Source organism: Oncorhynchus clarkii, chromosome 1, assembly GCF_045791955.1.
Source record: "Oncorhynchus clarkii lewisi isolate Uvic-CL-2024 chromosome 1, UVic_Ocla_1.0, whole genome shotgun sequence".
In the NCBI taxonomy this organism is placed as follows: domain Eukaryota; kingdom Metazoa; phylum Chordata; class Actinopteri; order Salmoniformes; family Salmonidae; genus Oncorhynchus; species Oncorhynchus clarkii.
The window spans coordinates 40,549,886-40,561,220 of record NC_092147.1 but is presented as its reverse complement, the minus strand read 5'-3'; the positions used below and the strand labels follow the sequence as shown (position 1 = coordinate 40,561,220).

At 42.7% G+C, this 11,335-nt stretch overlaps 1 protein-coding gene across 3 annotated transcripts in view; it reads right to left on the bottom strand.

Annotated features, from left to right (window-relative positions):
• Window positions 1-3,148: 3,148 nt before the first annotated feature.
• The window catches only part of LOC139407058 (protein MTSS 2-like), a 45,025-nt gene continuing 36,838 nt past the window's right edge, over window positions 3,149-11,335 (bottom strand). Inside the window, exons 10-14 of one of the 3 annotated variants that reach the window (XM_071150379.1) lie at window positions 9,634-9,708; window positions 7,422-7,577; window positions 6,840-7,013; window positions 6,430-6,598; window positions 3,149-6,313 (exon numbers count right to left, since the gene is read on the bottom strand). In XM_071150379.1, coding sequence (XP_071006480.1) covers window positions 5,418-6,313; window positions 6,430-6,598; window positions 6,840-7,013; window positions 7,422-7,577; window positions 9,634-9,708 — 1,470 coding nt within the window. In that variant the 3' untranslated portion in view covers window positions 3,149-5,417. The remainder of the gene's footprint in view (window positions 6,314-6,429; window positions 6,599-6,839; window positions 7,014-7,421; window positions 7,578-9,633; window positions 9,709-11,335) is intronic. The other 2 variants (XM_071150389.1, XM_071150400.1) reach the window with 2 other exon arrangements.

Below are 11,335 nucleotides of genomic sequence, written 5' to 3'. Positions count from 1 at the left end.
TCTGACAGAATCATGCTATCCTACTAGTTCACTAAATGAATTCCTCTACTATCAGAGGAGCTGGGAGATAATTATGTCATTAAAAATGAACTGAAAAGATCATCAGTACTAGACGTCTCTCTCAGATATCTCAGATATTGTATTTATCTGAGAGAGATGGAAGATGTGGGAATTAGATAATGATGTACTATTCAGATTAAAAATAATTGATGCGTATACAAACAGATTAAATACTTTTCAGAATGTCCCATTCATCATACGAAGGCGAGATAATTAGAATATGTTCTATTGTATAATTCTATTGTATAATTCATTCTCTGGATGAAGGTGGGGGAAACAGACTAATATTTTTTACTACATTTGTTAAGCCATATAGGAAGATAGATTGCCAAGTTTCAGGAATGTCCACCGTCCACTCTTGTCGCTCCGGATGTCCTCTTCTTGTGGCTTTAAAATCTCGCCCACTCAGCTAAGCTTCAAAAAGCAGGTGAAAGGTGTCTGGTGCCACCTTCAGTCCAGTCAACATATCGCAGCTTCTCTGGTTATTATTAAGTACTGAGTCTCATAGTGTCCTGTCAGGGAGAGCCCATCTGTATTGGCTATTTCAAATGTCAAGAGTTGTATATTTTATGAGGTGATGGTTTGTAGTAGAGTAATCTTGTGAGTAGCAGCAAAATGTATCTCCTGTTCAAACATGGATGATTGCTACCTGTTTACCTGTGAAGTTAAACACATGCACCACCTGACAAGAGACTGCTCTCTAGTTGTAAGAAATTACAGCTCAAGAGAAACAACTTGATCCTATCATAGATCCTATCATAGATCCTATCAAAATGGCCAACTTGATCTCAGCGCATTTCGTATCATTCTGTATGTAGAGCCGAGACACTCCAATTAGCATGATATGTTACAATTTGTATGCTATGGATGTCCATCATCCATTTTGGATGATATGTTATGAATTATAATTTGTATGTTATGTTAAGAATTTGCTAAATATACCATATGTTACTAATTTACAAAACATATTCAGTACCAGTCAAAAGTTTGGACACACCTACACATTCAAGTATTTAAAAAAAACTAAAATATTTTCTACATTGTAGAATAATAGTGAAGACATCACAACTATGAAATAACACATATGGAATCATGTAGTAATCAAAAAAGTGTTAAACAAATCCAAATATTTTTTATATTTGAGATTCTTCAAAGTAGCCACTCTTTGACTTGATGACAGCTTTGTACACTCTTGGCATTCTCTCAACCAGCTTCACGAGGAATGATTTTCCAACAGTTCTGAAGGAGTTCCCACATATGCTGAGCACTTGTTGGCTGCTTTCTTTCACTCTGCGGTCCAACTCATCCCAAACCATCTCAATTGGTTTGAGGTCTGGTGATTGTGGAGGCGAGGTCATCTGATGCAGAACTCCATCACTCTCCTTCTTGGTCAAATAGCCCTTACACAGCTTGGAGGTGTGTTTTGGGTCATTGTCCTGTTGAAAACAAATGATAGTCCCACTAAGCGCAAACCAGATGGGATGGCATATTGCTGCAGAATGCTGTGGTAGCCATGTTGGTTAAGTGTGTCTTGAATTCTAAATAAATCACAGACAGTGTCACCAGCAAAGCACCCCCACACCATCACACCTCCTAATCCTCCATCCTTCATGGTGGGAACCACACATTCGGAAATCATCCGTTCACCGACTCTGCGTCTCACAAAGACATGGCAGTTGGAAAAAAAATCTCAAATTTGGACTCATCAGACTAAAGGACAGATTTCCACCTGTCTAATGTCCATTTCTCGTGTTTATTTGCCCAAGCAAGTCTTTTCTTCTTATTGGTGTCCTTTAGTAGTGGTTTATTTGCATAAATTCGACCCTGAAGGCCTGATTCACGCAGTCTCGCCTGAACAGTTTATGTTGAGATGTGCCTGTTACTTAAACTCTGTGAAGCATTTATTTGGCCTGCAATATCTGAGGCTGGTAACTCTAATGAATTTATCCTCTGCAGCATAGGTAATTCTGGGTCTTCCTTCCTGTGGCGGTCCGTATGAGAGGCAGTTTCATCATAGCTCTTGATGGTTTTTGCGTCTGCACTTGAAGAAACTGTAAACGTTCTTGAAATGTTCCGCATTGACTGACCTTCCTGTCTTCAAGAAAAGCAGTTCTTGCCATAATATGGACTTGGTATTTTACCAAATAGGGCTATCTTCTGTATACCACCCCTACCTTGTCACAACACAACTGATTGGCTCAAACGCATTAAGAAGGAAAGAAAATCCACAAATGTACTTTTAACAAGGTACACCTGTTAATTGAAATGCATTCCAGGTGACTGCCTCGTGAACCTGGTTGAGAGAATGCCAAGAGTGTGCAAAGCTGTCATCAAGGCAAAGGGTGGCTACTTTGAAGAATCTCAAATATAATATATATTTGTTTAACACTTTTTTGGTTACTACATGATTCCATATGTGTTATTTCATAGTTTTTATGTCTTCACTATTATACTACAATGTAGAACATTTTAAAAATAAAGAAAAACCCTTGAATGAGTAGGTGTGTCCAAACTTTGGACTGGTATTGTATGTTAAGAATTCCAATTTGGTGTGGCTAACGTTAACTACGTGGCTAACACTAACTTAGCTTGCTGGCTAATGTTAGCTAAGCTAGGAGTTAGGGTTAAGGTTAAGAGTTAGGTTAAAGGGTTAAGGTTAGGGTTAGCTAAAATGGTTAAGGTTAGGGTTAGTGGAAGGGTTAGCTAACATGCTAAGTAGTTACAAAGTAGCTAAAACGTAGTAAGTAGTTGAAAAGTTGCTTATTAGCTCAAATGCTAAAGTTGTCCCTGATAAGATTCGGACATGCAACTTTTATGAATGTCCCAGATTTACATTTAGTGTGTTATGCCTAGTCTATGACACCAGGCTGAAATGGCTCTTACTCCACCTGTCCTGATAACCATGTGCTCTTTTCACCCTTTGTTCCTTCATCTAAACTACTACATAGCCTAATCACAATTCCATAAGAAAACTATACTTGCTTGGATTTTCAATTAGCATATAGGATGTCATAAAAACTGTAAAACCTCAATCCATTGTTGTGCATCATATAAAATCTCAGACTCAAAATAAAGGGCAACATCCCTCTACAGGAAAAGGTTGGTTTAATTGCAGAATAAATTGATAGTACAGTACAGCAATAAAACCACTGCCACATCGCTCCTATTTTACATGACTTTTACATTTCTCCGATGTGTAACATACATTGGTGTTCAGCTTATGATACAAACAGCAATACATACATCAGTATAATAATACACAACATAACATACAGCTAGGCTCACAGAGCAACTTAGCCCCGTCACTTTCAGACAACAGATGGCTGTGTTAGTACACACACAATAAGACACAGCATTCAACCGCCATTTTGAAATTACCTCCTGGGCCCATATTCATATAGCATTTAAGAGTAGGAGTGCTGATCTAGGATAAAATCATCCTTGTCCATTAGTGCTGAGTGATTAACTAACATTTCAGTTATTTTTCCGTATTTTAACAACTAAACTGACAGACATGGTTCAATTATTTGAAGCCCATTTAGTTCAGTTTTCTGTAAGCTCAATGCACACATTATGCAGTTTCTCTAAAGAACAATCAGATCAAGCCCGAACTCTGTGATGTTGTAGTAGTTTCCAACAGGCCAATATTCTACATTGTTAAGCTCAGAAAACATGAACTACAATGACCATAATCCATTGAGCGCCTACTGGTCCGGTTTGTTTCTTTTACGCCAACTACGTAAAAGAGACAGATTAATGTGCGATCGAGAGAGAGCTCTCGCTTCATGAGGTATTTTTTCTTGAAAATACATCATTTAAGTGTTTGATAGTTGGTATTCAGCAGTCATAAAAGTATGCCTTATTTACTTTGAAGAACTACTAAAATAGTGAGAGTGTGCAAAGCTGTCATCAAGGCAAAGGTTGGCTACTTTGAAGAATATAACATTTAAAATCTATATTGATTTGTTTAACACTTTTTTGGTTACTACATGATTCCATATGTGTTATTTCCTAGTGTTGATGTCTGTCACGCCCTGACCATAGAGAGTTTTTTATTCTATATGTTGGTTAGGTCGGGGTGTGACTAGGGTGGGACATCTAGGTGATTATATTTCTAAATTGGCCTGGTATGGTTTTCCAATCAGAGGCAGCTGTTTATCGTTGTCAATAACTGGGGATCATATTTAGGGAGCCTTTTTCCATTTGTGCTTTGTGGGATCTTGACTATGTATGGTTGCCTGCATTTCGGTTTGCATTTATTGTTTTCTTTGAGTTTCACTTCAAAATAAAGAGGATGGAACTATACCACGCTGCATCTTGGTCCATTTATTACAAACGATGTGACAATGTCTTCATTAAAAAGCTGTCATCAAGGGCCTCCCGGGTGGGGCAGTGCCACCAGAGACTCTGGGTTCGCGAGACTCAGGCTCTGTCATAACCGACCAGGAGGTCCGTGGGGCGACGCGCAATTGGTCTAGCGTCAGCCGGGTTAGGGAGGGGTTGGCCGGTAGGGATGTCCTTGTCTCATCGCGCACCAGCAACTCCTGTGGCGGGCCGGGCGCAGTGCGCGCTAACCAAGGTTGCCAGGTGCACGGTGTTTCCTCCGACACATTGGTGCGGCTGGCTTCCGGGTTGGATGCGCGCTGTGTTAAGAAGCAGTGCGGCTTGGTTGGGTTGTGTATCGGAGGACGCATGACTTTCAACCTTCGTCTCTCCCGAGCCCGTTCGGGAGTTGTAGCGATAGTAGCTACTAAACAATTGGACACCACGAAATTGGGGAGAAAAAAAAAAGAAGAAAAAAAGCTGTCATCAAGGCAATCGTTATTTCATAGTTTTTATGTCTTCACTATTATACTACAATGTAGAAAATTGTAAAAATAAAGAAAAACCCTTGAATGAGTAGTTATACTGTATATATAATCGAACCGAAACCAAACGGACCTCAAAAAGCACTAATCACTCAGCACCATTGTCCATATAATTGTATTATAGATTCATTATACACGAATCAGCACACCTACTCTGAGACACTTTGTGAATACAGGCCCTGATCACTGAGTCTATAGGAAAGGTGCCTGGGCTGATTCATTAGGAGACAGAGGGAATAGACAACCACAGCCACTAAGCCCACAGACAACATGGGAAATAGGAATACGACATAAAAATACATTTGTATGCAATTCATTACGTGAAATTTGTCCATTGGCCACCCATGGCCATTCATTGAATCTTTACACATTGACACTCGTTTTCCCTTTCCTTTCATGCAGTCTTTTCCTGTCGAAGATGAGTGTTCATTCATTTCACTACTAGAGCTTGCAGTGGCACCACAGTTCTGTGGTCAGTCCCGGTAGATACTACCGCAGTATCCTGGATGCTGCTGCAGTATCCTGCAGTATCCTGGGGGCTGATCTGTCGTTGGAGACCGCCTTGCGGAGCCTCACACCTCTCCGTATGGACACCAGCATGTCCACGCCCTCCTGGGGCCTGTGTGGTGGTTGTTGTGGGTGTTGGGTTACAGAGTTGGTACCCATTGGGTCCGCTGGCAGAGGGTCCAGAGAGGAGAAGGGGAACTGACCCTCGCCCAGGGCGTGGGCGCTGGCCGCGAGCTCTCCGATCTTCTCCACCAGGCTGTGGCGGTTGGCTGCCAGCTGGGGGTCCTCCTCTAGGCTGAGGCCTGTCATGCCAGGGGGCTGCTGGGCATAGACACTTTGGTCCAGCCCCCCTCCGGAGCTCCAGGCGGTGGTGTCAGGTAGGCTCAGCCGCTTGGGGGAGGCTTTCATGTACTCCAAGGCGCTGGATGGAGTCTCGTCCCCATACAGGTACTCTTCGCTGCCCATGCTCTGGATAAGGCTGGGAGAGTAGCTGGGGGAGTAACAGGGGGAGTAGACAGGAGAGTCTGGCACCGTGGGGGTCTTGACTGGAACGATGGGGGGGCGGATGGCGATGGGGCCTGAGGTGGACGGTGTGCGTCTCACCCCCGTTTTGGAGGAGGGGGTCCGGCGGATGGTGGCTGTTCCAGAGGTGATGGCTCCGTGCCTCCCATCACCCCCATAAATCACTCCATGCATACCACCAGGAGGGCTCACTCCGGCGGGTAACCCGGCGGTGCTGGCCGGCCTCTTGGTCTGGATCATGCGGCGGTAGTTCTGGGCGATGTTGCTGTGGCGGGGGATGGTGGAGGACTTGTCGAAGTCAGCCTCCCTGCTGGTATCAGCGTCCCCGTTCAGAGAGTAGCACTCATAGTCAGACCCTGAGAACAGCAGAGAGAATGAGACAGCCGGATCTTATCGGATTTTCTATACAATTTCAGGTACTACTGTTAGAAGGGATACGTGTTGTTATCTGGTGTTGATCAGAGTATGTTACCCTGTGAGGGGATGGTGTCCTCTGAGCAGCAGGGTGTGTTGGTCTGGGTGCTATAGCCACTGGAGTACTGCAGAGATTCCCTGCTATTCTTCTGCTGCTCTATACTGAGACCACGCGTCAGCACCATGGCTAGTGTACTAGCTGCTGGGGACATGGCCTCACCGCCGTGCTGTGCGCGCACACACGCACGCACACACACACACACACGCACACACACATGGTCACACACACGCAGAGAGAGAGAGAGCGAGAAAACAGAATGAGAAAGAAAGAAAAAGAGAGAGAGATAAGAGAGAGGAGACTCACATTACCGTACAACAGTAGTAGTGGCAAACATTAAAATCTACATCTCAACAACTCATGCTGATTGTTGAGTACTGTTACTGCATCCAATGTGTGCTCATCGTTACCTTGGCTGCTATAGTAGCTTGGGCCATCCTGGACCTATGAGTGTCTGGGTGCATCCCAGAGAACCCTTTAGGACTGGAAGGAACCTCCTGCTCCCTCATCCTGTCCAATGACTCTCTCCTTTGCTGCAGAGTGGTAGCCAATGAGGGCTCATAGGTACTGGTTTTAGACCAATCCTGTGGCAGTAATATTGAGGCAATGAGGAAATGAACTAAACAATGTACCCTTGGATTGGACATGTCTATCATTCAGCAGTTCAGAAGTCTTTCCATTGTGGTACAATGGAAGCAGTATGAGGGTCCATGAAGAGGTTAAATTCTAACAGCATGGTACCAAATCTGCTTGTGCTGTCTACACAAATAGATCTCAGCCCTAAGCATGAGTCCTTTATTACAATGAGTTTAGCAAAGTCCGCTCACTTTAGCAAATCTTTGGCATGAGAGATTTGAAAGCGGAATTCGACAACAGAATGGATCCTGAAGATATTATGCATCATGAGTTATGCAAATGAGTTGTTACAGCCAAGGAAAAAGCAGTTAAGCAAATAAAAGATTAAAACGGAAAAGCAGCAAATTAAAACAAACCTTCCAGCTAGGAACCTTTGAGATGGGTGAGGGGGTTTTGGATCCAGGAGAGCGGTTAAATGTGGGGGACCCAGGAAGTATGACAGAGAGAGGCCTGATGGAGCCAGTGTGTGAGAGAGCGGGGCGGAAGGTACCGAAGGATGAGCCCGAGCCAAACTGCGGAATGGACAGACATGTCTGAGTCATCGTGTTCATCACATACTGTACTATAGCAAGATTCCTCTGGGCCTCTTAAGCCATAGATACAGTGCCTTGCGAAAGTATTCGGCCCCCTTGAACTTTGCGACCTTTTGCCACATTTCAGGCTTCAAACATAAAGATATAAAACTGTATTTTTTTGTGAAGAATCAACAACAAGTGGGACACAATCATGAAGTGGAACGACATTTATTGGATAGTTCAAACTTTTTTAACAAATCAAAAACTGAAAAATTGGGCGTGCAAAATTATTCAGCCCCCTTAAGTTAATACTTTGTAGCGCCACCTTTTGCTGTGATTACAGCTGTAAGTCGCTTGGGGTATGTCTCTATCCGTTTTGCACATCGAGAGACTGACATTTTTTCCCATTCCTCCTTGCAAAACAGCTCGAGCTCAGTGAGGTTGGATGGAGAGCATTTGTGAACAGCAGTTTTCAAATCTTTCCACAGATTCTCGATTGGATTCAGGTCTGGACTTTGACTTGGCCATTCTAACACCTGGATATGTTTATTTTTGAACCATTCCATTGTAGATTTTGCTTTATGTTTTGGATCATTGTCTTGTTGGAAGACAAATCTCCGTCCCAGTCTCAGGTCTTTTGCAGACTCCATCAGGTTTTCTTCCAGAATGGTCCTGTATTTGGCTCCATCCATCTTCCCATCAATTTTAACCATCTTCCCTGTCCCTGCTGAAGAAAAGCAGGCCCAAACCATGATGCTGCCACCACCATGGTTGACAGTGGGGATGGTGTGTTCAGCTGTGTTGCTTTTACGCCAAACATAACGTTTTGCATTGTTGCCAAAAAGTTCAATTTTGGTTTCATCTGACCAGAGCACCTTCTTCCACATGTTTGGTGTGTCTCCCAGGTGGCTTGTGGCAAACTTTAAACGACACTTTTTATGGATATCTTTAAGAAATGGCTTTTTTCTTGCCACTCTTCCATAAAGGCCAGATTTGTGCAATATACAACTGATTGTTGTCCTATGGACAGAGTCTCCCACCTCAGCTGTAGATCTCTGCAGTTCATCCAAAGTGATCATGGGCCTCTTGGCTGCATTTCTGATCAGTCTTCTCCTTGTATGAGCTGAAAGTTTAGAGGGACGGCCAGGTCTTGGTAGATTTGCAGTGGTCTGATACTCCTTCCATTTCAATATTATCGCTTGCACAGTGCTCCTTGGGATGTTTAAAGCTTGGGAAATCTTTTTGTATCCAAATCCGGCTTTAAACTTCTTCACAACAGTATCTCGGACCTGCCTGGTGTGTTCCTTGTTCTTCATGATGCTCTCTGCGCTTTTAACGGACCTCTGAGACTATCACAGTGCAGGTGCATTTATACGGAGACTTGATTACACACAGGTGGATTGTATTTATCATCATTAGTCATTTAGGTCAACATTGGATCATTCAGAGATCCTCACTGAACTTCTGGAGAGAGTTTGCTGCACTGAAAGTAAAGGGGCTGAATAATTTTGCACCCCCAATTTTTCAGTTTTTGAATTGTTAAAAAAGTTTGAAATATCCAATAAATGTTGTTCCACTTCATGATTGTGTCCCACTTGTTGTAGATTCTTCACAAAAAATACAGTTTTATATCTTTATGCTTGAAGCCTGAAATGTGGCAAAAGGTCGCAAAGTTCAAGGGGGCCGAATACTTTCGCAAGGCACTGTATGTCACACAGCTTCTTTCTTTCTTTCTTTCTTTCTGGCTGTCTTTCTTTCTTTCTGGCTGTCTTTCTTTCTTTCTTTCTGGCTGCCTTTCTTTCTGTCTTTCTTTCTGGCTGGCTGGCTGTCTTTCTTTCTTTCTTTCTGTCTTTCTTTTCCTTCCATTTCCCTTCTGAGACATGGGTGCCGTTTATTCCCCACAATTCCTTGGGTTTCAACTGTCTGTCTGTCTGTCTGTCTGTCTGTCTGTCTGTCTGTCTGTCTGTCTGTCTGTCTCTGTCGGTCTCTGTCTGTCTGTCTGTCTCTGTCTGTCTGTCTGTCTCTGTCTGTGTCTGTCTGTCTGTGTACTAACCGCGGTGGGAGAGTTGCATTCACTGACAGATTGGCAGGTTTCTGATGCCTCAGAGGAGGCTGAGCTGGTGGACTTCTGTAGATGGAATCAGAGAGATGGAGAGAGAAGAGTAGTGGGAGAGATGGAGAAAGGGTGAAATAGATTAAAAGAGTGACAAGAAGTGAGTGAGATTGAGAAAAGAGGAGGAGAGGGAGTGAGAGGGAGGGAAAATAAGGGGAAAGAGGGGAAAGAATATGACTCAAGGAACTATTTACTCTTCTACAACAAACCATCACACAATATTGCTCTTCTGCTTTGGAAGATTGCATCAGATTCCCTCCCTGATTCCCATTCTATGTACAGAGAAATTTTAACAGCCATCTGCCACAATAATTCATAGTATATCAAGGAGGAAAACTCTAGCATCATCTAACAGGCTTGATGGTATAAGTAATAACACATACCAGCCAGAAACCTGGGTTCAAATACAATTTAAGATATTTCAATTACTTTTAAAGACATATGGAAGTTACATATTTTTTACTTGGAAAGACAAGTAGTTGAATATTGTAATGCATTTGGAAATGCACATGAAAGTATTTGAAAATGCACTGATTAAAATACACTCCCATACATTTGAAAATAGTATTTGAAATGCAGTTGAAGTCGGAAGTTTACATACACCTTACCCAAATACATTTAAACTCAGTTTTTCACAATCCCTGACATTTAATCATAGTAAAAATTCCCTGTTTTAGGTCAGTTAGGATCACCACTTTATTTTAAGAATATGAAATGTCAGAATAATAGTTGAGAGAATGATTTATTTCAGCTTTTATTTCATCATCACATTCCCAGTGGGTCAGAAGTTTACATATACTCAATTAGTATTTGGTAGCATTGCCTTTAAATTGTTTAACTTGGGTCAAACGTTTCGGGTAGCCTTCCACAAGCTTCCCACAATAAGTTGGGTGAATTTTGGCCCATTCCTCCTGACAGAGCTGGTGTAACTGAGTCAGGTTTGTAGGCCTCCTTGCTCGCACACGCTTTTTCAGTTCTGCCCACAAAATTTCTATAGGATTGAGGTCAGGGCTTTGTGACGGCCAATCCAATACCTTGACTTTGTTGTCCTTAAGCCATTTTGCCACAACTTTGGAAGTATGCTTGGGGTCATTGTCCATTTGGAAGACCCATGACCAAGCTTTAACTGATGTCTTGAGATGTTGCTTCAATATATCCACATAATTTTCCATCCTCATGCCATCTATTTTGTGAAATGCACCAGTCCCTTCTGCAGCAAAGCACCCCCACAACATGATGCTGTCACCCCTGTGCTTCACGGTTGGGATGGTGTTCTTCGGCTTGCAAGCCTCCCCCTTTTCCTCCAAACATAACGATGGTCATTATGGCCAAACAGTTCTATTTTTGTTTCATCAGACCAGAGGACAATTCTCCAGAAAGTATGATCTTTGTCCCCATGTGCAGTTGAAAACCGTAGTCTGGCTTTTTTTATGGCAGTTTTGGAGCAATGACCTTACTACTTTCTGAGCGGCCTTTCAGGTTATGTTAATATAGGACTCGTTTTACTGTGGATATAGATACTTTTGTGCCTGTTTCCTCCAGCATCTTCACAAGGTCCTTTGCTGTTGTTCTGAGATTGATTTGAACTTTTCGCACCAAAGTGCGTTCATCTCTAGGATCAAAGTGCGTTCATTCTTCCTGA